At 45.4% G+C, this 26,542-nt stretch overlaps 1 protein-coding gene and 1 pseudogene across 2 annotated transcripts in view; both read right to left on the bottom strand.

Annotated features, from left to right (window-relative positions):
• The window catches only part of MCM6 (minichromosome maintenance complex component 6), a 39,490-nt gene extending 33,081 nt beyond the window's left edge, over positions 1-6,409 (bottom strand). For both annotated transcript variants that reach the window (XM_032145562.2, XM_058434409.1), the window contains exons 1-3: positions 6,244-6,409; positions 2,688-2,834; positions 274-384 (exon numbers count right to left, since the gene is read on the bottom strand). In XM_032145562.2, coding sequence (XP_032001453.1) covers positions 274-384; positions 2,688-2,834; positions 6,244-6,350 — 365 coding nt within the window. In that variant the 5' untranslated portion in view covers positions 6,351-6,409. The remainder of the gene's footprint in view (positions 1-273; positions 385-2,687; positions 2,835-6,243) is intronic.
• LOC116463032 (glycoprotein endo-alpha-1,2-mannosidase-like protein) lies at positions 6,375-23,787 on the bottom strand (annotated as a pseudogene).
• Between the last annotated feature and the right edge of the window lie 2,755 nt (positions 23,788-26,542).

Here is a 26,542-nt window from a genome sequence, read left to right as displayed (position 1 = left end):
AATTTTTTAAGTACTCGTTTTATAATTATTGTGATTATCAATTATGAAAAAGTAATTTTACAGCAACAAACCTACTTTTTGCATGATTTAGGTAGAAAACCTAAGCCAAAAGACTTCAGACAAGGAAACTGAGGCTCAGGGAGGTAAAAGTGATTTGGATAATGTTAAATAGCCAGCTAATAGCAGATCAAGGCAATCTCTCAAGTTTTCTGTCAGCTAAGTGGTACCTATACCATTGGTGAATTCCTTTTTCTCCAGAGAAGGGTTTCTTACTTGTGTCTGGTAGGCAAGTCTTGGAATGCAACATAAAAATCCTTGGCAAGAGGGATCTCTTTACGGTCTTTGACGAATGTTTTCAAGGCCCGACACAGGTAAGGGTAAACTCTGAAAAACAAAAAAGTCAACTGATATCTTAGAGGTTTACCAAGGCCTCCTTCCCTTTACATACCTACCAACAGCCGAGATTAAGGAATTTCATCTGGTTACAACTAAGCTTTAGAACTTAACTGTGCAGGACACTTCTATTATCTAGTCTAGGTTTAGGACCCTCTTTCATTTCTCTCCTATCCCACCAAAACACTAAATATAAAATGTCACACCATACCTGATTATCATATAGCACCCACACTGTTGGCCATTCCTCTGGCCAAGATGCCCAGCTCAACAATCATCTTGTCAATATTATGCTCAATACTGTGAATTTTCTGTGGGCTGTTTATGACTTAATAAGTCAGGTGTCAAGTCAGTCTATTTCTTTGGTTTCATTCTGAGACAAGGTCTGTCTCTGTCACCCAGACTGGAGTGCAGTGGCACAATCACAGCTCACTGCAGCCTCAATCTACCTAGGCTCAGGTGATCCTCCCATCTCAGCTTGCTGAGTAGCTGGCACTACAGGCATGCACCACCATGCCCAGCTAATTTTTGTGGGTTTTTTTTGTAGAAATGGGATTTCACCATGTTGTCCAGGCTGGTCTCAAACTCCTGGGCTCAAGTGATCTATCCACCTCAGCCTCCCAAAGTGTTAGGGTTACAGGTGTGAGCCACTACATCTGGCTGGTTTGATAAGAAATGGATGAGGACAGGAGAAGTATTTGTGCACTAATGTGAGAAAAAATTGGCAAAAATGCTCCATTTGACTGGTGAGAGTGAACTATGCATGTCTTTTTGATATGTTTCTAATACCTACTCCAGCTTAGTTTGTTTAAGAAGTGTGGTCTGAAAGCCCTCTAAAAAAGGTGCTACTCTCAGGAAAAGAACTGCTGCCTGGCTGTGCATGAGGCATGGCACAGCTGCTTCTACCACCAGGCTTGATTGTCTACCTCTCCCTCATTTGTCAGTGCTATAACTTCTACTGCTGCATGCTTTCACAATAAATCCTGTTGCTTACTTACTCCTCCAATTATTCTTGATCATCAGCTATGACTAGAAACACAGACAAATCCTCCATCTTCTAATCTACCAAGAAATGAACAAGACTGTGCCTCCTTATCCCTGGGTTTTCATTTATCTTTCACAACTGTCCACAATTTATTTTAACCTGATTCTATTTCTACAGATTGTTACATTCATTTAATCCTAATACAAAGTCTTGTGTGCAAAGATGTTTCTTGCTGTATATAACAAGTCAAAACAAAATAAAAGCCTTCTATTAAATATAATGTCTAACCATAGTATTTCTACAAAAAAAACCACAATTGGAGCTATTAGTATGATTTTAAGAAATTTTATACGAATTTGAGTAATTTCATACACAGTACACACACAAAGACATCAAAATGTGACAGAAGATCCTTACAAAACTCTGCACTTGCAGACTTGGAAGGCTCCTGGAACTTTGTTGTAGCAGACCTGCTAATGATGGTGGGGGATTACAAGTGTATAAGCAATTTAATTCTCCTTACTTTTCTCTATTTTCTACAATATATACCTATTACTTTTATAAGCAAAAACAAAATTAAACTTTAAGGGAACAAGAAGTACAACAACGTCAATGCTGTAAAGATATCCCCAGTACAAGAAAAGGACCCACACAAACACCTATTCCTGTGGGGAAAAAGGGTCAATGGAATGACACAAAAGTAAGCAAGTACAGTTTTCCTCTTGGGAAAACTATATAGAAAGCAAAGATTTTCAATATTTGTATTTGAAAAAAAAAGTTCAGCTCTGGCTGGGCACGGTGGCTCACGCCTGTAATCCCAACACTTTGGGAGGCCGAGGCGGGCGGATCACCTGAGGTCAGGAGTTCGAGACCAGCCTGACCAACATGGTGACACCCTCTCTCTATTAAAAAACGTAAATAATTAGCCAGGTGTGATGGCGGGCACCTGTAATCCCAGCTACTCGGGAAGCTGAGGCAGAAGAATCGCTTGAACCCAGGAGGCAGAGGTTGCAGTGAGCCAAGATCACGCCACTGCATTTCAGCCTGGGTGTGACAGAGCAAGACTCTGTCTCAAAAACAAAAACAAAACAAACAACAACGACAAAAAAAGTTCGGCTCTATAAAGGCCTACATGAAGTTCAGAGCATTACTAAAATGACCACTGGCAGTATCAAAGCACCTCTTCTCAGTGGGAAATAACTGTGAAAGCTGCCCTTCTGCTACACAAGTGAACACTTATAGTCCAAGAAGAGCTGGCTTCCCGGATTTCAACCCCTATTCAAAGTAAAGAAGGTTAATATGCCCATACCTATAGAACTCCTCTTGAATGGTGGTGGAAAGTTGCTGGTTAAATTGTTCCAGGTCCACAAAACTCACAACCAATGTGTTTCTCTCAGGACGAATCAGTTCCTCTGCTAATTGCAAGTATTTAATTTCTCCATCGCTGCTCTGAAACCTGCAGGTACATGCGAGTCAACTAGATTAAGGACACAGGCAGTACAAAGAACCTGAATGATAATTCAGAATATTGGTTAAAGTCCAACAACTAGGCTCAGATAGGCCCATGTTTGGCAGTTCTGTAACTTGGGGCAAGTTACTCGTCCTTTCTGATATGGTTTGGCTGTGTCCCCACCCAAATCTCGACTTGAATTCCCACATGTTGTGGGAGGGACCTGGTGGGAGTTAAGTGAATCATGGGGACAAGTCTTTCCCCTGCTGTTCTCTGATAGTAAGTCTCACGAGATCTGATGGGTTTTAAAAAGAGGAGCTCCTCTGCACAAGCTCTCTTTGCCTGATGCCATCCACGTTAAGACATCAGTGACTTGCTCCTCCTTGCCTTCCACCATGATTGTGAAGTTTAACTGCTAACTGACAAAAAAACCCAACAGAACAACTAACTCTTCTTTTATTATTGTCATGTATAATTAAGATTGGAAAATGTTAAATCATTAAATTCAGTCTCAAACCCAATGATTCCATTTCTGTAGGGAATTTGCAAACTAACAAATTAGTCAGGGATTTAAGAAGCAGAATAGAAATAAGAATACATGGAAATGAGGTGTTTCACTGCCCAAGACTTCAGGAAAATTGAAACATGCACACTAAATAAAGCTGCTGGTATTTTTGCTTCTAAAGCTCAAGCAAGATATCATACAAATTTATTTCTGTTCTTTCAAACATAATATGCAGATTCGCTTTAAGAAAAAAATCAATTTCTCCTCCAAATACAGCATGTTCTGACTCCTTAAAATATTTGTTAAACAACTACGCGCAAAGCCCTATAACAGAGGTACCTGAGGCTGAAAACAGCAGTGTTGTTCCTGCCCTAGGGTTAACTAACACTTTGTCTGCGTCTAGGGAGTTAGACATGTAAACAATGAAGACAGACAAGAAAGATGTTCCTGTTAATGAGAAGAACAAGAACTGTGCTAGGGTAATAGAAACTAATTCTGCCTAACAGAACAACTACAAGAGTCATACATATAAAAGGTGGCGTTGGAATTCAGCTTCTGAAAGAGTTAAAAACTTCAAACAAAAACAGGTGGTGGAGTGACTGACTACAGATGATTCCAAGTATGTGATTAAGTCAGAGAAGGTAGGGGAGAAGTGTGGATGATGACTGGGGTGTTTTTGTAAGACAAACAGGAAAGAGGAGTGGTGAAGAATTTGAACTTTATTCCACAAGCAATGGTGAATTAAAGTGTATTTTGTGACAGGGAGTTGGCATTTCTTTAAACAAAGTACAGAGATTATTTGTCTCATCATTATCATCTAGCTGCAAAGTCAAGGCACTTAGATTATTTGTTGAAATGAAACATTTATTGAAGAACCTTTGTAACGTGATGTGGTGGGTAGATGGGGTTGAGGATGGAATTTGAATTCCAGACTAAGTAGCTGAGAGGTAAATGTGTTACACTGCCGGAGATAATGAAAAACAAACAGCACCCTGGGAGCCTAAGGAAGAAAGGATTAGTGTCTCTCAAGAAGGTGTACAAGGTTTCACAAACGTGTGAGTTTTTAGCTAGGCTTTGAAGGAGGAACTATCAGGCAGACAATAACATTGCCATAGGTAGCGAAATGGAAATTAAATTTTGGTTTTAAGTATAGCAAAATTTCCTAAGACGGCAGCATTATTCACAATAGCCAAAAGGTGGAATGAACCTGTGTCCACTGAATGGATAAGCAAAATGCAGTATATATACAGGTTGAGCAGCCCTCATCTGAAAATTTAAAATATGAAATGGTCCAAAATCTGAAACTTTTTGAGTGCTGACATGATTTTCACTGGAGCATTTTAAATTAGGGATGCAATTGGTTAAGTATAATGTAAATATTCCAAATCTGAAAAAAAAAATCCAAGATCCCAAACTCTTCTGGTCCCAAGCGTTTCAGAAAAGGGATACTCAATCTGTACAGACAATGTTATTTAGCCTTAAAAAGTAAGGAAATTCTGACACAAGCTACCTCGCAGAGGAACCTCGTAGACATTATGCTACACAAGCCAGACACAAAAGGACAAGTACTACACGCTTCCACTTATATGAGGTACCTAGAATGGTCAAACTCATAATAAAAGGAAGCAGAGTGGTGGGTGACGGTGGCTGAGGGAGAGGGTAACGGAGGAGAGTTCGTGTTTAATGGGCAGAGAATGTCAGTTTGGAAGATGAAAAGAGTTTGGAGCCGGACACGGTGGCTCACGCCTGTAATCCCAGCACTTCGGGAGGCCCAGGCGGGCGGATCACCTGAGGTCGGGAGTTGAAGACCAGCCTGACCAACATGGAGAAACCCCATGTCTACCAAAATACCAAATTAGCCGGGCGTGGTGGCGCATGCCTGTAATTCCAGCTAGCAGGGAGGCTGAGGCAGGAGAAAGGCTTGAACCCGGGAGGCGGAGGTAGTAGTGAGCCGAGATTGTGTCATTGTACTCCAGCCTGGGCAACAAGGGCTAAATTACACCTCAAAAAAAAAAAAAAAGAGTTTGGAGATGGGAGAGTGGTGAACGCGCACAACGAGGTGAATGCACTTAGTGCCACTGGACTGTACACTTAAAAATGGCTAAAATGGTCAACTTTGTTATGTGTATTTTACTAAAAAAGAACTTCATAAGCCATTCCAAACTGCTGACCCTTCATCCTGGAGGCCGTGGTGTATGGTGTATCTGCTCTAGGAAAAATAACCAGTGGGTGAGGCAAGCCAGGCAGGAGGTTGGGGTTATGAAGCTAGGAGCCCAGAGGCACAGAAAAAAAGAAGGGTAGAGAAAGGAAAGGAAGGCCAGAGGGAAAGGGCAGCAAGGGACCCAGAAGAAGGGATATGGTGAGCTACGCTCTACAGGGCAGGGCTCCGCCCCCCAGCAGCTTTCAAACCACAGTTTACGCAGAAACTTTCATCAGCACAGGAGGCGAGGGTGGCCCGGGCCCTGCGCACCCCCAGCACCAGGCTCCCGGCTGCGTAGCCCAGCAGGGCACCGACGGGATTCAGTGGCACTTCGGCCTCCCACTCGACCCGGCCGCACCCAGCGGCCCAGTTACTATACTCAGCGAGCCCAGGTTTCCGCGCCGGTCACCGGGGGCTGTGCAAATACCAGGCTCGCGGGGTGGTAAGCATCAAGTGACAGAAGCAAAGCGCTGAGCACTGGGCACGAGCGTCTTAGGGCTCGGGGTGGGTTTTAGTCCAGAAAAACCCAGCCTGTCCCAGGCTCCTCGCGGCCGCCGGGCTCGGAGCCTAAAGTTGAGGGGCGGGCACGGAGGCGCTTCCCGGACGCGCGACCCCCAGGTTCCGGAACACCCGCCGCCCACAGGGCACCGCCCGGCCCAGACACCAAAGGCTCCGGAGGCGGGCGAGGCCCCGGGCGCTCGCCGACTTACTCCTCCAAGAAGTCCAGGAACAGTTTCTGGCACTTCTCGGCCACCTCGTCGCGGACCTCCAGGTGCTGGCTGCCGGCGCCCGGCTCCGCTGCCGCCGCGAGGTCCATATTTGCCTAGCGCCGAGGATTCGCCTACGCCACGCTCGACCGCCACAAGTCGCTTCTTTCCAGACGCTGCAGCTTTGCGCGCGCCGCCGCCGCTTCCGCCCCGCCCCCTCTTCCGACCTGCACGGCCGGAACCAATCGTGACACAAGAGCCGGAGATTTCGCGCCAAACCTGACCAATGAACGGCGCTTCTCCAAGAGCCCCCGCCCACGGAAAGGGATTTCGCGCCAAATGCAAAGCCCTTCTGGAGAAAGCCCATCTGCCTGTGCGCCTGCGCAGTGAGCCATGGCCCGCGGGTGTTTTTGGCTGCTGGAACAAGTTCGAATCTGAGGGTTTTGTCCGAGTGGTTTTTCAAATGTTCTTTAAATCATTCCACTGATATTAATTGAACGATCGGAGTAAGACTCTATGGAAGAGAAAAAGGAGTAAGATTCAAATCTTCCGCTTCTGCTGTCTAGTTGGAGGAAATAATGGAAACCACAGTATAAAACCCTGTAAACGAGTCAAAGAGATATCTAAACCTTGCATGGGTAAGATGGCACAATTATTGTGGTGGTGCTGACCGAGGAAAATCAGCGAAATATTTGACATTGGCCGGGCGCGGTGGCTCACACCTGTAATCCCAGCACTTTGGGAGGCCGAGGCGTGCGGATCACCTGAGGTCAGGAGTTTGAGAGTTTGAGACCAGCCTGACCAACATGGAGAAACCCCGTCTCTCCTAAAAATACAAAAATTAGTCGGGTGTGGTGGTGCTCGCCTGTAATCCCAGCTACTCGGGTAGCCGAGGCAGGAGAATCGCTTGAACCCGGGAGGAGGAGGTTGCAGTGGGCAGAGATCGTGCCACTGCACTCCAGCCTGGGCAACAGAGTGTGACTCCGTCAAAAAAAAAGAAAGAAAGAAATATTTGACACTTTGATTAATCTTTTTTTTCTTTTTCTTTTCTTTTTGTTTTTTTTTTTCCAGATGACGTCTCTCTCACCCAGTTGCTCAGGCTCGAGAGCAGTGGCGCGATCTCGGGTCACTGCAACCTCCAACTCCCGGGTCCAAGGGATTCTCCTGCCTCAGCCTCCTGAATAGCTGGGATTGTGGGCGCTCGCTACCATGCCCAGCCAATTTTTGTATTTTTAGTAGAGACAGGGTTTTCGCCATCTTGGCCAGGCTGCTCTCGAACTCCTGACCTCAGGTGATCCGCCTGCCTCGACCTCCCAAAGCGCTGGGATTACGGCCGTGAGCCACAGCGCCCGGCCTTAATACCCTTCTTAAAATGCACTATTGGCTTGAGTTATCCTTATGTTTTTTCCCCCATCTTTCCCTAACCATTGCACTTGGTTTTTCTGTCATCTCTTTGGCCATTCCTGGTTAGCATCCTTTGTAGGCGCCTCTCCTTCAGTGAGTCTTTTAAATGTTCTGGTTCCAGAGCCTTCTTTTCCCATAAAGGCGCTCTCTTGGGCGACCCTTTACACTCCCTTGGCATTAATTAACGTCTGGGTACTGATGATATCTATATGTGTATTTATTTCACCAACTAGTACTTTTTTTTGGCCTCCAAGACATTAAGAGAAACGGGAACCACTTCCATTTTTTGAGACTTGTTGCATATTAAAAATATTTTTTCTTCCTTTTCTTTTTTTGAGACGAGGTCTTGCTATGTTGTGCAGGCTGACCTTGAACACCTGGTCTCCAGCAATCTGCCTGCATCCACCTCCCCAGTAGCTGGGATTTCCTGCCACCACCAAATCCAACTTATTGAAAAAATTTTTCTTTTTTTTTTTTTTTTTTTTTCCTTTTTTTTTTTTTTTTTTTTTTTTTTTTTTTTTTTTTTTTTATTATGTTGTTGAGCAGTGGCATGATCTCGGATCACTGCAACCTCTGCCTCCCAGGTTCAAGCAATTCTCCTGCCTCGGCCTCCTGAGTAGCTGGGACTACAGGCGCACACCACCACGCCCGGCTAATTTTTTTGTTTTTGTTTTTTTGTTTTTGTATGTTAGTAAAGACGGGGTTTCACCATGTTGCCCAGGCTGGTCTCAAACTCCTGAGCTCAGGCAGTTCGCCCACCTCGGCCTCCCAAAGTGCTAGGATGACAGGCGTGAGCTACCGTGCCCGGCCTGAAAAGATTTTAAAATGCCAAACAGAGTGGACAGAAGCTCAAGTAATTATTTTAACATACGTACAAATACACTATTCACAAGATATTTACAGTTTAACAAAAAAGCTCAATGCTGGTGTGTTGCAGTCTATCTGTAATCATATGTATTACCTCATTTGAAAATGAACACTCAGCCGGGCGCGGTGGCCCCTGCCTGTAATCCCAGCACTTTGGGAGGCCGAGATGGGCGGATCACGAGGTCAGGAAATCGAGACCATCCTGGTTAACACGGCGAAACCCCGCCTCTACTAAAAATACAAAAAAATTAGCTGGGCGTGGTGGCGGGCGCCTGTAGTCCCAGCTACTCAGGAAAGCTGAGGCAGGAGAATGGCCTGAACTTGGGAGGCGGAGCTTGTAGTGAGCCGAGATCGTGCCACTGCACTCCAGCCTGGGCGACAGAGCGAGACTCCTTCTCAAAAAAAAACCAAAAACTGAAAATGAACACTCAGCCGGGCGTGGTGGCTTATGCCTGTAATCCTAGAACTTTGGGAGGCCAGGGTGGGTGGATCACTTGAGGTCAGGAGTTCCAGACCAGCCTGGCCAATATGGTGACACCCCGTCTCTACTAAAAATACAGAAATTAGCCGGGCGTGGTGGTGGATGCCTGTAGTCCCAGCTACTCAGGAGGCTGAGGCAGAGAATTGCTTGAACCCAGGAGGTAGAGGTTGCAGGGAGCCGAGATAGCACCACTGCACTCCAACCTTGGTGGCAGAGCAAGACTCTGTCTCAAAAAAAAAAAGAGAAGAAAATGAACACTTGAGGCTCTGTGTCCTACAGCCCTTTACCAGCTCCAGAGTCTGCCTGCTTACCAGACATCACCACTTGTACATATTTTAGGAAGCCTGAACTCGAGTGCTTCCTGGATATTCACAACCCTATTGAGCTAACCCGATTCTACTCCATCCTCTCGAAAGGCCTCACTCTTTTCTTTCTCATTTTTCTTCTTCTCCCTTCTCTTCCTCCTCTATCCTCAGGATAGATTTCTCAGAACTAAAGTCCCATGTACAGAAGGAAAAAAACAAAAATGATAGTGCAGAGCTCTGGGCTGATTTTCAGCTGTGCTCATTGAGAAACTCAAGGCTTCCTCTTCTCAGCTCTCCATATCTCACAGGTGTTCCCTTCCTCCTTCAGACATGTATCTCTGAATCAGAATAGTAGATGAGGTGTGTAAGTGAGGTTTGTAGGGATAACTTCCACAACAGGAGGAGGGTATGAGTTATAAAATATCTCTGTCACACCCCAGAAAGTTGTATGCTATGTGTGTGCACTGGTGCCCAGGCCTGATCGCTATCCTTAGAAAGGCCTGTTCACAAGATTGGCCTTTGGCTGGCATTGGGAACTTGACTGGTAAATAATTCTCTACATCGATATAACACCATCCCTTGATAAGGGTGGCTCATTGTACCTAAACTGTAAAATGTGATTTATACTGAATACCTGGAAGTCTAAAATTTTTTTTTTTTTTTTTAAAGACAGGGTCTTGCTGTGTCACCCAGGAGGGAGTGCAGTGACACAATCACCGCTCATTGCAGCCTCGACTTCCTGGGATCAAGTGATCCTCCTGCCTCAGCCTTCCAAGTAGGTGCATGCCACCACGCCTGGCTAGCTTTTGTATTTTTTGTAGAGATGGGGTTTTGCCGTGTTGCCCAGGCCGGCCTTGAACTTGTGGGCTCAAGCGATCCTCTTGCCTTGGCCTCCCAAAGTGCTGGGATCACAGGTGTGAGCCACTACACCGGGGCCTTGGGGCCTTTTTTTTTTTTTTTTTTTGAGACAGAGTCTTGCTGTGTCACCCAGGCTGAAGTGCAGTGACACAATCATGACTCACTGCAGCCATGACCTCCTGGGCACAGGTGATCCTCCCACGTCAGCCTCCCACGATGTGCACCACCATGCCTAGCTAATTTTTATATTTTTTGAAGAGACAAGATTTCCTCATGTCACCCAGTCAGTCTTGAACTCCTGGGTTCGGGCAATCCTCTCGCTCTGTCACCCGGGCTGGAGTGCAGTGGCACAATCTCGGCTCACTGCAACCTCCGCCTCCTGGGTTCAAGTGATTCGTCTGCCTCAATCTCCACGCCCACCACCTGGCTAATTTTTTTTCTTTTTCGTATTTTAGTAGAGACGGGGTTTCAACATGTTGGCCAGGCTGGTCTCAAACTCCTGACCTCAGGTGATCCGCCTGCCTCGGCCTCCCAAAGTGCTGGGATTACAGGCATAAGCCACCGTGCCCAGCTGGACTATGCATCTTAAAACAGTTGCTGAGTTAAGGCATAGACCATATTTGGAGGTGGTGCCCCTGCCTTGCACAATAACATCTCCAAGCCAGCACCTTGGTTGAGCCTCCAAAAGGCCCTTCTATCACCCTATAAGTCATGAAGCTTCTGGGCAGTTCAGTGAGTAGTAGGATCAGTGTCAGGAAGTGGAGCTGGGAGAGTGAGCTGTCAGAGTAGCTGATTAGAGCAATAAGCCAAAAATGAAAGTGAAGCCTTTAATCACTTACTGTGATGGTAAAAGCGAGTTTAAAGCTAGAGAAAGCGCCAACTCCTGCTTCATTTCCCCTATGAAATGATGTAGTGGATGAGGGTCGGGGGATCAGCATAGACATGGCAGTCTCTTGGGCAAAAGGCTCCAGTAGTTTTATGGACCCTGAAGTGGAGAGGGTTTGGGATAGAAAAGTCCCGGGTGCTCAGTCAGATTGCGGAAAAAGTGTCTTCAAGGTTCTTCCTCCTCCCCCCATAAGGAGACCTCAGCAGAGGAGGCCAAGGAGGACCTCTGCCCAAGGTCGCAGATGGTGACCCAGAGACAAAGGCACCAGGCTAGGAATGTAAATGCATGAAGAGCATGGCTGGCCAGGGGAGCCTGAGTCCTTGACTACAACTTCCTTTAGAAACCAGGATGCACTGGCTGTGCACCATGAATGGCATGGAGAGGGCAGCTTTCCCTGTGAGGCCTGCCAGGTAGTCTTTGTAATTGCTTATGGTCAGGCCTGAAAAATCACAGATAGGTGTTTAACCAAGGGCCAGACTCCTCAACCCATAGATCCCATGGTATTGCACCTATTGCTTTGCTGTAAGGTGGGACTCTGAGTCTGAGCTGTGGGGGATTCCATGTTGGTGCATCAAACTTTGTAAATGCCGGGACACTGCTACTAGATGAGACCTCAAAGGCAGAAAATGAAAACCCATACTGTTGGGGTGATCAGACCCAACACCAGGCCATGGGGGCTACGAAGTCCGGCAGAGTCAAAGGAATGAGAAGAGACAAGTTAAGAAAGAAAATGGAGGCCGGGCGCGGTGGCTCACGCTTGTAATCCCAGCACTTTGGGAGGCCGAGGCGGGCGGATCACGAGGTCAGGAGATAGAGACCATGGTGAAACCCTGTCTCTACTAAAAATACAAAAAATTAGCCGGGCGTGGTGGCGGGCGCCTGTAGTCCCAGCTACTTGGAGAGGCTGAGGCAGGAGAATGGCGTGAACCCGGGAGGCGGAGCTTGCAGTGAGCCGAGATCGCGCCACTGCACTCCAGCCTGGGCGACAGAGCGAGACTTCGTCTCAAAAAAAAAAAAAAAGAAAGAAAGAAAATGGGACCGGGGGCCAATGCTAGTTTGGAGACTGCGAAGGCCCCAAGCTCTGGGAGCCCACGCTATTTATTGGTGATCAAACAAAGAAACAGGTGGTGAGAATGTGGGGGTTGAAAGGAAGCAGTGTTAGCGGCCGGGCGCGGTGGCTCATGCTTGTAATCCCAGCACTTTGGGAGTCCGAGGCGGGCGGATCACGAGGTCAGGAGATCGAGACCACGGTGAAACCCCGTCTCTACCAAAAACACAAAAAATTAGCCGGGCGTGGTGGCGGGTGCCTGTAGTCCCAGCTACTGGGAGAGGCTGAGGCAGGAGAATGGCGTGAACCCAGGAGGCGGAGCTTGCAGTGAGCCAAGATCGTGCCACTGCACTCCAGCCTGGGTGAAAAAGCAAGACTCCGTCTCAAAAAAAAAAAAAAAAAAAAAAAGAAAGGAAGCAGTGTATCAAGCAAATGAGGTACAGCTGTGATGATTTAGCATTTTTCTTTGAAACATATGGCTACTTGAGATAATGGGAGTGCTAGAAGCAAGGAGCCAGCAAATCTAGACACATTCCAGAGGCCACGAGGGGTTTTAGACCCTGGACCCCAGACATATTCCAAGCCCTGCCTCAGTTTCTCTCCCAACACTCAGCTTTTCTCCCAACACATACCTAGAACATGTGCTGAGTCCAGTAAGGTGAATTGCTGCTGGAGTTTGGAAGGGTCCAATGTTACCAACTTGCTAAGAAGTGAGTGGTTGGTTTCCTCCAGGGATGATGCCACACTGAGGGCTTGGCATTGAGTTCTGTTGCTGGCAGACAGTGAGAGGTGAAGCCAGCGTGACTTCCTGGGTCAAGTGGGGACTTGGAGAACTTTTCTGTCTAGCTAGAGGATTGTAAATGCACCAATCAGCACTCTGTAAAATGGACCAATCAGTGCTCTGTAAAATGGACCAATCAGCAGGATGTGGGTGGGGCCAAATAAGGGAATAAAAGCTGGCCATCTGAGCCACTGTCAACTGCTCAGCTCGCCTTCCATGCTGTGGGAGCTTCGTTCTTTCGCTCTTTACAATAAATCTTCCTGCTGCTCACTCTTTGGGTCTGCACCACCTTTAAGAGCTGTGACACTCACCATGAAGGTCTGCAGCTTCGTTCTTGAAGTCAGCAAGACTACAAACCCACTGGAAAGAAGAAACTCCGGGCACATCTGAAGGAACAAACTCTGGACACACCATCTTTAGGAGCTGTAACACTCACCGCAAAGGTCCACAGCTTCATTCTTGAAGTCAGTGAGACCGAGAACCCACCAGAAGGAATAAATTCCAGACACAATAGGACATTTGGCAGTGAGAGAAACTAGATCAGTCTCAGTGAGCAGGAATCCACGTTGGGTCCATAGCCTCTATCCCTGCCACCTGCCTACTTTCATGAGACTGTTGTACTAGACTTGCAGTGACTGTTGACAGAGGCAAGTTGACGTCGAATGGTCAAGTCACTCTGTCCACCAGAGTTACATGGTGGATATTCTCTGGTGAGTGTTAACGTATGATACTAAGATCTTTACATTTTGTTCCTATTTCTGTAGTTCCACCCATATGATTTTTGGGCAAGCCTCCTTGCCCCTAAACTTCCAATCTTTCTCTTTCCAGGCCCCTGACTAATCAGCCTAGCCATTCACTAATGTCCACAAATGTCTGTGTGTTCTTCTTACCTTGGGCCACTTCCCTTTCCATACAAAATACATAACCAGAGGCACTGCCCATTGGAAAGATTTTAAGTCTTTCAAGGCCACCCTTAAGTGGTTGTAGTATAATAGTAGCAGCCTCTTGCCAAGTCAGCCCAACTGTGAAACAAACATGGCCCTTTTCATCCTCTGCCAGCTGGTCTCAAGGGAGATTCCTTTTTCCCTCTTCCTCCAACTCCAAACATGACCATAAGTTTGAGCTGAGGAAGAGAACAGACCCAACAGTGGTGATGGCATGAAACTCTGGGAATCCTGATTATTATCCAGCTTACTTGGGTCCTTCTACTCGTGCCCAATCCCAAGTGTCCAACTACTATATATGTGTGTGTGTGTGTGTGTATATTTTGTGTGTGTGTGTGTGAGAGAGTCTTGCTCTGTCACCCAGGCTGGAGTGCAGTGGTGAGATTGCTGCTCACTGTAACATCCACTTCCCAGGTTCAAGTGATTCTCATGCCTCCGCTTCCGGAGTAGCTGGGACTACAGGCTGTGCCACCATGCCCGGCTAATTTTTTTGTGTTTTTAGTAGAAACAGGGTTTCGCCATGTTGGCCAGGCTGATCTCAAACTCCTGACTTCAAGTGATCCGTCCACCTCAGTCTCCCAAATTGCTGAGATTACAGGCGTCAACTACTGTGCCCAGCTGGCAACTACTATCCTAGGATGCTTTTAGCCCTTGTAACTTGGTGAATCTGAAAGAACCCAGCACACAGTGGGAAGATCTGGCTGCACAGTCACTTGATGTCCTATAATTAGGTGCTCTATCTCCACCAGGGCCCTGTAGCCAGCCAGAGTCTGTTTTCTGAATGGCGTATAGTTCTCTGCTGCAGATGGCATAGTCTCATTCCAGAACCTAGGAGGTCTGTGTTGTGATTCTCCTACTGGGGCCTCCTATAAACTCTACATGGCATCATTTCCTACCGCAGATAGCTTTAGTAGCATAGGATCTGCTGCTTGAACCATAGCCTGGAACTGCTTTAGAGCCCTCTCCTGTGCTAGGCACAGCTCAAAACTGACAGCACTCCATGTAGATGGATCAGAGCAGTGTTGTTTGAAGGTTCTGTTTGATAGCTTTTTTTTTTTTTTTTTTGAGATGGAGTCTTGCTCTGTTGCCCAGGCTGGAGTGCAGTGGCATGGTCTCGGCTCACTGCAAGCTCCACCTCCCGGGCTCGCGCCATTCTCCTGCCTCAGCCTCCTGAGTAGCTGGGACTACAGGCGCCCGCCACCACACCCGGCTAATTTTTTGTATTTTTAGTAGAGACGGGGTTTCACCGTGTTAGCCAGGATGGTCTCGATCTCCTGACCTCGTGATTCGCCTGCCTCAGCCTCCCAAAGTGCTGGGATTACAGGCGTGAGCCACCGCGCCCGGCTCAATAGTTACTTAGTTATTAGTTCCATGTATTCTGGACTTGGGAAGTCCAAAGAAACCAAGAAGTTATTATTATTATAACACTTTTGAATGCCTTACAAAAAGTGAGGCACTGTAAAAATGTTATTTATTGAATAAATCTCTCTTCAGTCATGATATGTCTTGGGTATTTGTCCCCTTCAAATCTCATGTTGAGACGTAATTCCTAGTGTGGGAGGTGGGGCCTGGTGGAAGGTGTTTGGATCATCGAGGCAGATCCCTCATGAATGGTGTAGCACAATCGCCTTGGTATGAGTGAGTTCTCACTCTGAGTTCATGTGAGATCTGGTTAAGTGTGTGGCATCTCTGTCCTCTCTTCCTCCCATGTGACGTGCCTGCTTCCCCTTTGCCTTCCACCGTGATTGTCAGTTTCCTGAGGCCCTCACCAGAAGCAGATGCTGGCACCATGCTTCCTTACAGCCTACGTTAGAACCATGAACCAATTCGTTCTCTTTTCTTTATAAATCACCCAGTCTCGGGTATTCCTTTATAGCAACACAAAAATGGCCTAATACAATTCACAAACGTGAAAACAGTGGAGTGCATTCTACAGCTATTGCTGTAGAAATGATAGACTTTTAAAGGCAAAGGCAAGGAATTCCAGTAGACAAATCTTCCTTTAGGGTGCTCTTTTATGATAGGTTTCTTCAAAAACATCCAAGAAATGTTTTACTTTCCTATCACCTTAAAATAAAAATTAAAAAAAAAACCCAGAACCTTTAGCATTTCAAATGATAAATCTACATAGGCATTTTCAAAAGCCATTTTGTATATGTGTTTAGCCCCACTATGTTTGCTTGCCTCATTGAATATTCTGGTGACAATACTAAGAACACAAAGGAATTTCAGAATTAGCATTTTAATGCTTCTCATAAGTAAAAAAATCAACTGAGTCTCATTCTGAAGCAAATGTTAAGTTTGCTAGGTGGAGGCTGTGGCCGATAACCAGTCAGCAGCACTAAAGCTGAGTGTGGATGTTGGCTGTTTTCTTGCAAAGTGGAAATGTTAGCTCTCCCAAATTGGACTCAGTGACAGTCCAGATGTGGGAGTCTGTTATGAAAGAAAGCAGGTTCTGAGTTACTCTAAGAAAGAAGACAACAGCTAATCTTATTTAATTCCAGAAACTTGTCTCTGATCAGCAATTTCTTTTTCTTTTTTTAAGAGACAAGGTCTTGTTCTGTTGCCCCAGCTGGAGTCAGTTTACTGCTGCCTTGAACTCCTGGGATCAAGCAATCCTCCTGCCTCAGCCTCCTGAGTAGCTGGGTCTACAGGCACGTGCCACCATGCCCAGCTAATTTTTTTTATTTGTGGTAGAGACAGGGTCTTGCTATGTTGCCCAGGCTAGTCTTGAGCTCCTGACCTCAAGCGATCCTCCCGCTTCGGCCTCTCAAAATGTTGGGATTATAGGTGTGAGCCACCGTGCCTTGCTAGCAATTTTTAAATATGGATTGCTGCATGATCTGCTCTTCTTTGTTAGAACAGATTTATAAGAACACTCATTCAAAGATATATCTGACTGAACATGTTAAAAAGTAGAATAGTTGGCTGGAGGCTGAGGTGGGCAGATCACCTGAGGTTGGGAGTTCGAGACGAGCCTGACCAACATGGAGAAACTCTGTTTCTAATAAAAATACAAAATTAGCCGGGCGTGGTGGCACATGCCTGTAATCCCAACTACTTGGGAGGCTGAGGCAGGAGAATCACTTGAACCTGGGAGGTGGAGGTTGCAGTGAGCCAAGATCGCACCATTGCACTCCAGCCTGGGCAACAAGAGTGAAGCTCCGTCTCAAAAAAAAAAAAAAAGGTAGAATAGTTAATTTGGAAATTTCTGTAATAGATTTGACTAAATTAGAAAAATGAATAACTATTTTGAAGCTCAAATAATCCATCAATATATGTAATCTACTTACTTTTACAAACAGACGGGAAAAAGGAAATTGGTTAAAAATGTTACTGCTTACATCCTTTCAGACCTCCGAATGCATATACTATTTGGATATGTGCATATAAATTTCCCTGAGCAGTATGATATGTTATCTAGGTCAGGGTCCTGGTCAGAAACACATGGCACACTCAAACAAAATATGCTTGAAGAGTTATGTAAAGAAGCCATAGCCGGGCGTGGTGGCTCACGCCTGTAATCCCAGCACTTTGGGAGGCCAAGGCGGGTGGATCATGAAGTCAGGAGATCGAGACCATCCTGGCTAAAATGGTGAAAGCCTGTCTCTACTAAAAATACAAAAAAATTAGGTGGGCTTGGTGGCGGGCGCCTGTAGTCCTAGCTACTTGGGAGGCTGAAGCAGGAGAATGGCATGAACCCGGGAGGTGGAGCTTGCAGTGAGCCCAGATCGTGCCACTGCACTCCAGCCTGGGCGACAGAGCGAGATTCCGTCTCAAAAAAAAAAAAAAAAAAAAAAAAATGAAGCTATAAAGATTTGGGAAGCTTTAAAGGAAACAGAAAGGATTGGTGAAGTACCCTAGAGCCAGCAACCACAGGAAGCTATTACCACCTTTAGGTCTGAAGGAGCAGAGAGGGAGCAGCTAGTGGGGTATAAGAAGCAGGTGTACTGGTAGAGAGGAGGCTGTGGCCTTCAGGAGAGGAAAGTAGCTATGGCTAGAATGTGGTCCAGCAAAGAAAGAAAATAAATATCCTGACCTTTCTCTTCTCCCTCCATTTGATCTGTTGGTGTTTTCCAATGACCAAACCCAATTAGAAGCCGTTAGGGAAGGTGCTTGGTTGATGCAGTCCATAGAGGTTGACCTCTTAGGACACACAGCAGAGTGGAAAAGGGCAGTAAGTGGAGAAAGGAAGGGCAAACAGAGAATGTCCAGCTCACAGGAAGAGCTTTCAATGACAATGAACAGACATATAGGTAGTCCTTGCTTTGGGTGGTTCTGATATATATTATTTTCAGTTACCACTGTCAAGTTAAATTACATCAGTCCCTCAACGTGGTTCAAATTTCAGTTACCATGGTATATTAATTGTGAGTAATTGCATAAAATACACTGTCACCTCTTCAGGTCAGAAATTACTCCATAAATAACAGATGTGTGTCATAATCAGTGATCAGCTATGTCATTTCTTTCAAAATCTATTGGTGATCAGTCACTGTACATGTTATTCAGTTCATGCACAGACAGCAAGGTGTGTAGTTTTGTTGCCTCCATGTCTCCCACTGATGAATCCACGTGATATTTTTAAAAATAGATATTCAAAAGAGGGCATTAGTCAACAAAGATGACAGTGCAGCAAAGGAACAAAACATGTTAACTCCAGAAGTGAAATTTGCATCAAATATAAATGACATTGCAGAAGAAATAGCTGACCATGGGAGTGTCGACACTGCCACCTTTTGAGAAACTCCAGGTATATACCATAAATGAGGAAAGAGGTTGTGATGGAAAGGATGAAGATTTCCTAGAGGAAGTGACAATAGCAAAAAAAACTTCACATTAAAATATTTTGAAGAGATTTCATGGTTTTGAAAGCACAACAGATAAAATGTTGGAAGCTGATCTGAATTTAGGATGGAGTATGACAATTCACCCAAGCATAGAAGAAATGGTCACCTCAAGCTGGGTGCAGCAGTGCGTGCCTGTAGTTGCAGCTGTTTGGGAGGCCGAGGGAGAAGGATTGGTTGATCTCTGGATTTCAAGACCAGCTTGAGCAACATAGGGAGACTCTGTCTCTTAAAAAAACAAACAGTCATTCTATAGTGAAAATCACACCACAAGAAGCGAAGCATTGTTCAAACTACTCTTCGTAATTTTTTTTTTACAAAGGCATAAACCATTTTAATTTTCAATGTTTCCAATGTTTGAAATTATAGTACACAAAATAAATATTAGTTTCACTATTTTTTCTTTCTTTTTTTTTTTTTTCTTTTTTATTGAGATGGAGTCTCGCTCTGTCACCCAGGCTGGAGTGCAGTGGTGCGATCTAGGCTCACTGCAAGCTCTGCTTCCCCGGTTCACGCCATTCTCCTGCTTCAGCCTCCTGAGTAGCTGGGACTACAGGCGCCCACCACCATGCCCGGCTAATTTTTTTTTGTATTTTTTAGTAGACACGGGGTTTCACCATGTTAGCCAGGATGGTCTTGATCTCTTGACCTCGTGATCCACCCGCATCGGCCTCCCAAAGTGCTGGATTACAGGCGTGAGCCACCGTGCCTGGCCACTGTTTTTTTAATTTCTCTATATTCTTATAACTAACAGTAAGGGAATTTTTAACATTTGACAAAAATTTTTAAAGATCATAGGACAATCATATTTTACCCTTTGAATATTAGCATTGCTTTGCATGGTCATTTTTAGGGTCCCACATAATTATGCAAAGTGAGGACTTCTTGTACTGTGCTTTTCAATGGCTGATTAACATTCTACAATATGGATATAGCATTATTTAATCCTCTACTAATGGACATTTAGGTTGTTTGCATTTCTTTCTCTGGTATAAACAATGCTACAATAGATATCTCTAAACACATCTTGTTTTGTGCACCTGTATTCTTAGGATACATTCTTTTTTTATTTTTATTTTTAAGAGATGGGGTCTCGCTCTGTCACTGAGGCAGTGAGGCTGGAATGCAGTGGTGCACTCATAGCTCACTGCAGCCTTTAATTTTAACTCCTATGCTCAAGCGATCCTCTTGCCTCAGTCCTCCATAGTAGCTGGGATCACAGGTGCCAGCCACCCCACCCAGCTAAGGCTAAATTCTAAAAGAGAGGCCTTACTGGGTTAAAGGATATCACATTCACATTTTGATACACACAGCTAAACTGCCTGCCTGAAATGATGTATGTTTATACTCCACCAACAGCACCTCAAAGTTCCTAGTTCTCCACCCTGTGGTGAACAATAAGCATATTTTATTTTCATTGCCAGTTTGTCACCTCACTGTTGTTTCAATTCATGATCACCAGGGAAGCTGAATATTTTTAAAGAATAAGGTTTTAAAAAGGTATTTGAAGAATTCCCAGCCGGTCGCAATGGCTCACGCCTGTAATCCCAGCATTTTGGGAAGCTGAGGTTTGCGGATCACTTAAGGTCAGCAGTTCGAGACCAGCTTGGCCAACGTGGTGAAACCCCATCTCTATTAAAAATACAAAAATTTGTTGGCCGTGGTAGTGGGCACCTGTAATCCCAGCTACTTGGGAGGCTGAGGCAGGAGAATCACTTGAACCTGGGAGGCAGAGGTTGCAGTGAGCCAAGATCCTGTCACTGCACTCCAGCCTGGGCAACAGAGTGAGACTCCACCTCAAAAAAAAAAAAAAAAAAGGATTTCCTTCAATATTACTGACACTGAAAGCAGAGAATTTTCTTGCTCTAGTAGTATGATATCTATATCCATGAGAAATAGTGGCAGCTACCAATTTAACGTTCTAGGTAGCAATTATGAGTCTGCCAGCTCATTTTAATTAAGCTAATACATAATGATTTGAAGAAAGACTATAGAGAAAAAGTGGTAAGACTTTGCAAAGTGTCTTAGCTCATTTTTAAGAAAAGCCTATGGGTCATATTTTCATCTCTCAACTAAATATATTCACACACACTATCAGACATAAATGTACACAATAAACTGTCAGATGTGAATGTAAAAATAAAACTTCTAGTGTAAATACATTTTATCTTTGGTTTATTATTACCAGCTTTATCTCTGAACTCCCAAAACTAAGCAATCAATTTGTAATATCAGGAACATGCCATATACTTATCATTATGCTATGAATATGGGACTACAAAAAGTTTAAATGTGGTCAGGGCACGGTAGCTCACACCTGTAATTCCAGCACTTTGAAAGGCTGAGGCAGGTAGATGGCTTGAGCTCAGGAGTTTGAGACCAGCCTGGGCAACATAGTGAAACTCCCTCTCTACAACAAATAAAAAATTAGCTGGGTGTGACAGTGTGTGCCTATAGTCCTAGGTCCTTGGGAGCTGAGGTGGGAAGATCACTTGAGCCCAGGAGGTCGAGCTGCAGTGAGTTATGATTGCCACTGCCCTCCAGCCTGGATGACAGAGAGAGAACCTGTATAAGAAAAAAAAAAAAAAAAAGTTTAAAATGTGGTCCCTACCCGTAGCATTAACAACAATACCTGTTTAGCGAATATATTTTATATGTCAGGAGCTGTAGAAGAGTCTTCGCTTATGGGTCTCATTTAATCCTCATAATCTTTCAAGGTAAGCATCGTTAACTCCATTCTACAGATGTGAATTCTGTGCTCAGAATTACACACCTAGTGTCAGGTCAGAATTTGAACCTGAAGTTTTCTGATTCCACGCTGCTACACCAAATTGTTTAAAACCTAGTTAAAGAGGCCGGGCACGGGGGCTTACGCCTGTAATCCTAGCACTTTGGAAGGCCAAGGCGGGTGGATCACTTGAGGTCAGAAGTTCAAGACCAGCCTGGCCAACATGGTGAAACCCCATCTCTACTAAAAATACAAAAATTAGCTGGGGGTGTTGGCGCACACTTGTAATCCCAGCTACTCAGGTGGCTGAGGCGAGAGAGTTGCTTGAACCCAGGAGGCAGAGGCTGCAGTAAGCCAAGATGGCGCCACCGTACTCTAGCCTGAGCAACAGAGTGAGATGCTGTCTCAAAAAAGACCCCAGAAAACAAAACAAAACAAAACCTAGTTAAAGAGACAAAGTAACAAATTTTAGAGAAAGATCAGGTGTGAAACCATATGTGTGTGTGTGTGTGTGTGTGTGTGTTTGAGAATACCAGTTCATATTTAATTACCACAAATCACAGGAGCACTGGACATGGCTTTACTGAGTGGGCCTCATTCCGTTCAGGCAGCTAAAGGAAGGGGGGTGTCCTCCTAGTCCTCTCCCTGGAGTGAAATATGCACCTGGGAAAAAGTAGGCTCTGGAGCACAGAGGTTTGGGTTTTTTTTTTTTTTGAGATAGAATCTTGCTCTTGTCGTCCAATCTGGAGTGCAATGGCATGATCTCGGCTCACTGCAACCTCTGCCTCCCAGGTTCAAACTATTCTCCTGCCTCAGCCTCCTGAGTAGCTGGGATACAGGTGCCCGCCACCTTGCCCAGGTAATTTTTGTACTTTTAGTAGAGATGGGGTTTTGCCATGTTGGCCAGGCTGGTCTCGAACTCCTGATCCACCCACTTCAGCCTCCCAAAGTGCTGGGATTGCAGGCTTGAGCCACGGTACCCAGCTGCACGAGGTATTTTTTGGAGCAAAAAGAACTGAACTTCCAGCGCCAGGCAAAACTGCAAAAAGAAAAACACCTGTGCCCAGGCACTAGCTACAAGGCTGCGCCGGATAAGGAAAGCTTGGGTTCTGTAAGCTTCAGGACAGGGACCGCTCCTTGGTCCAGCTTTCCCTGGCCCCTGGCACATAGGAAGTTGCTTGAGGAGCAAGTGTTCAGTGAACCTGAGAGCGCTCAGGATGATTTCCAGATAATTGGGTTATCTGAGGGCCCACCCAGAAGCACTCAGCTGCCAACGTGGGAAGGAGTGAGTGCTTCCAACCTCAGCTGAGCCCCACGTGGTGACATCTTCCAGAGAGACAGGGCATTGGCACCTCACGCCCCTGTTTACAGGCTCCTCACCTGAGCCACTGCACCTTCGCTTTGATGAAGTGCTCGCCCAGCGAGAAGCGGGTCAGCTCCAAGTACAGGCTGCGCTGAGGAGGCAGGTAGTCCAAATACAGGTGGGGGTGTCTTCTTGGGAGTGACCTTCTCCATCTGGATGCCCTCGGGCCACTCATTGAAGGAGGTGATGGAGCTGATCTTGGGCCTCACCATCGCGGCTGCCTGCAGGGCCCTGTCATAGTCCTTGCCATTGACCCTGTTCTCCCTGTTGTGGTCGTTCCAGGGCTGGATGCTAGTGTCTATGCAGCCAGGCCCCACGCTGGGAATGAACATGAGGTTGTTGGCATCATAAAAGTTCCTCACAGCTTTCACTTCTGGTGGGAGGAGCCCCAGGAGAATCCGCTGGAGACATGCTGTCAAACCCCGTGGCCAGGACATCATGGGTGTGGCCCTCTTCCACCAGCAGGGCTATGAAGACCCCATAGTGGGGCCTGTTTGGTGTTAGGAGGTGGGTCCAGGCCTCAAGGGATGTCAGGTATGAGTCATAGATATAAAAGAGTGGGGTGCTCTTGCCCATGCTGTTCTTACAGGGATAAAATACACCATAGGAGCCATCCGTGTCAAAGATGTATTTGATGTTGTCATGTACAGTGATGTCATCCTGACCTTGTGGGGTTGGATGTGGATGTGGGGTTGGATATGGATCCAGTCACCTGGATCTGCACTGATGGGTGGTGTCCAGAATGGCAGGCACCAGGTCATGTGAGGGTTCCCCGTGACCATCAGTTATGCCAGGTGATACCAGGAAGAGAAGAGGGCATTGGGGTCCCAGGAGCTGTAGGGTCCCAGCTCCGTGTAGAAGCTGGAGCCCAAGTTGTCTGGGGGGCTGTGGTGGCTGTGGGGGTAGCTGGCTGAGATCTTGGGGTCCCTGTGAATTTAGTGGCCCTCATGCTGAAGGCTCTGGTACCACAATATGGTAGAAGGTGTGCAGGTCCAAGTGGATGTGCAGGCTTTGCCCGGGGCCCCCTCCAGGCATCGCCCCAAGGCAGCCAGCTCCAGGCCCGGGCCCAGGGCCAGGAGTGGCTGCCCTCCCGCCCATCTCCCATGGCGCCAAAACCATGCGGTTTTGATAGTAAGATTGTCACGTTTTTCATTGGTTGAATAACTTGCAATATAGTGAATGGACAGGTGAATATTTGGAAGATCCTGAGCAGCTTTAGGAGCAGAAGACTCATTCCTGTAAGTGTTGGGAGAGAGAAGCAGGCCTGGGGAAAGGAGGGTTGAAGGTTTGCCTGGGTCTGATAGGACAAAAGGACAACATTTTACGGCTGAGCAAGGGGAAGAAATGGCAGATGCAGCCAATCTAGAGAGAGAACATCAGGGGCTGGTGGTGTGGGTTCTGCTGTACTGATGAGGAAATGTAAGACACCGTGAAAGAAAAATACAATCTTGGGAACCCAAACTCGCTAAGCCAAAGGAAAAGTTAAACTTGGGAACTGAGTCACACACAAAAAACCTTTTTTTTTGTTTCCAGATGGCTGTAACTTCACATGCTTTTTTTATCTGATGCAAAATATAGATTTACTGAGCTGAGACAAATGCATAATTGACTTTCCCCCTTCTCCTTTATTTTCACATGTAAAATGCAGATTCACTGAGCCCTAATCAAAGCCTCACAAGAATGTGTCCACTTGCCTCACTGCCTACCCTCCCTCCTTTTTTTTTCCTTCCCCTCCTGCTAGCTTTTTCCCCTTTAAATATTGAAGTTCCCCAAACCTTCTCTGTAGAAAGCACGGGTCACAGATCCAACTGTAACTTGTGTTTTGTTTCCCAGGCGGATCCTCAACCTTGGCAAAATAAACCTCTAATCAGCTGAGATCTGCCTCAGTCACTTTTTGGTTTACAACACCATGTGGTGAACAAAGGACTACTTTGACTAGTGAGTTAGCCAGTCATTTGTGCAGATGTTGACATTTGACAGAAAGTGGAAAAATAAAAATGTTTGTATTAATCTGAGCCTACCTGACTTTTGAGAAACTGACGCAGCAGGTAGCAAATACAACTCAAAATCTAGAGAAACCCTCAAGTGCCAGCCAACTGAACTGAAACATAAATTCGGAGAATGTTGTATTTTCTTTATGGTTAGACTTTGCCAAAGGCAGTGTCACTTAGAAGTCTATAACCACAGCCCAGAAACAAAAAGCAACAACAACAAAACCCAGGCTATTTTAATGGTCTAAATACTTCCAGATCCTAACATATACAGTGAAGAAAAAAAGAAAAAAAAAATTTCCAGAGATCACAGGAGCCTATGTTAAAAAATATATTCTTATCTAACCCATCTATATAGTAATGTATTGTATATACATTCACTTAAAAATATCAGTTAGGGCCAGGCACGATGGCTAACGCCTATAATCCCAGCAGTTTGGGAGGCTGAGGCGGGCAGATCACTTGAGGTCAGGAGTTTGAGACCAGCCTGGCCAACATGGTGAAACCCCATCTATACTAAAAATACAAAAAACCAAAAACAGGCAAAGGACATGAACAGATGCTTCTCAAAAGAAGACACACAGCCAACAAGCATATGAAGAAATGCTCAATATCATTAATCATTAGAGAAATGCAAATAAAAACCACAATGAGGTACCATCTCACACCAGTGAGGATGGCTATTATTAAGAAGCCAAAAAATAACAGATGCTGGTGACGTTGTGGAGAAAGGAAATGTTTAAACACTGCTGGTGGGAATGTAAATTAGTCCAGCTACTATGGAAAGCAATTTGGAGATTTCTCATAAAACGTAAAACAGAACTACCCATTCAACCTAACAATGCTATTACTGGGTATATGCCCAAGGAATATAATTGTTCTACGTGAAAGACATATGCATGTATGTTCATCACAGCACTATTCACAATAGTAAAGACATGGAATCAACCTAAATGGCCATCAGCAGTGGACTGGATAAAGAAAATGTGGTACATGTATAGCATGGAATACTATGTAACCATAGAAAAGAATGAGATAATGTCCTTTGCAGCAACATGACAGCTGGAGGCCATTATCCTAAGCAAATTAATGCAGGAACAGAAAATCAAATACTGCATGTTCTTTCTTACAAGTGGGTGCTAAACATTTAGGACACATGAACATAAGAAGGAGCAACAGACACCGGGGCCTACTTGAGAGTCAAGGGTGGGAGGAGGGTGAGGATTGAAAAACTACCTATCATTTTCTTACAAACACCTACTCCAGAAAAAAAGAGAGAGAAAAAACAAAACAAAACAAAGTAAAACCAAAAACTACCTATGTTTATTACCTGGGTGATGAAATAATCTTTACTCCAAAACCCCCTCAACATGCAATTTACCTGTGTAGCAAACTGGCATATGTACCCCCTGAACCTAAAATAAAAGTTGGAAATAAAAAAAAACAAAAACAAAATTCGTGTTGAAACTTAATCTCCATTGTGGTGGTATTGAGGCGGGGCCTTTTGGGAAGTGATTAAGTCATGAGGCTGTGCCCTCACGAATGGATTATCCACCTTATCAAAGGGCTGGAGAGTAGCTTAGACCCTTTCTTGACCTTCTGTTCCTTCTGCCATGTGAGGATACAGCATTTATTCCCTCTAGAGGATGCAGCAACAAGGCACCATCTTCGAAGAAGGGACTGGGTCCCTCACCAGTCACTGCTGGCACCCTGATCTTGGCCTTCTCAGCCTCCAGAACTATGAGAAATAAATTTTTTTTTTTAAATTACCCAATCTATGGTATTTTGTTATAGTAGTA

The sequence above is a fragment of the Hylobates moloch genome, unplaced genomic scaffold (genome assembly GCF_009828535.3).
Source record: "Hylobates moloch isolate HMO894 unplaced genomic scaffold, HMol_V3 SCAFFOLD_24, whole genome shotgun sequence".
In the NCBI taxonomy this organism is placed as follows: Eukaryota; Metazoa; Chordata; class Mammalia; order Primates; family Hylobatidae; genus Hylobates; species Hylobates moloch.
The sequence above is the reverse complement of the archived record's forward strand: the minus strand, read 5'-3'. Positions and strand labels throughout refer to the sequence as shown.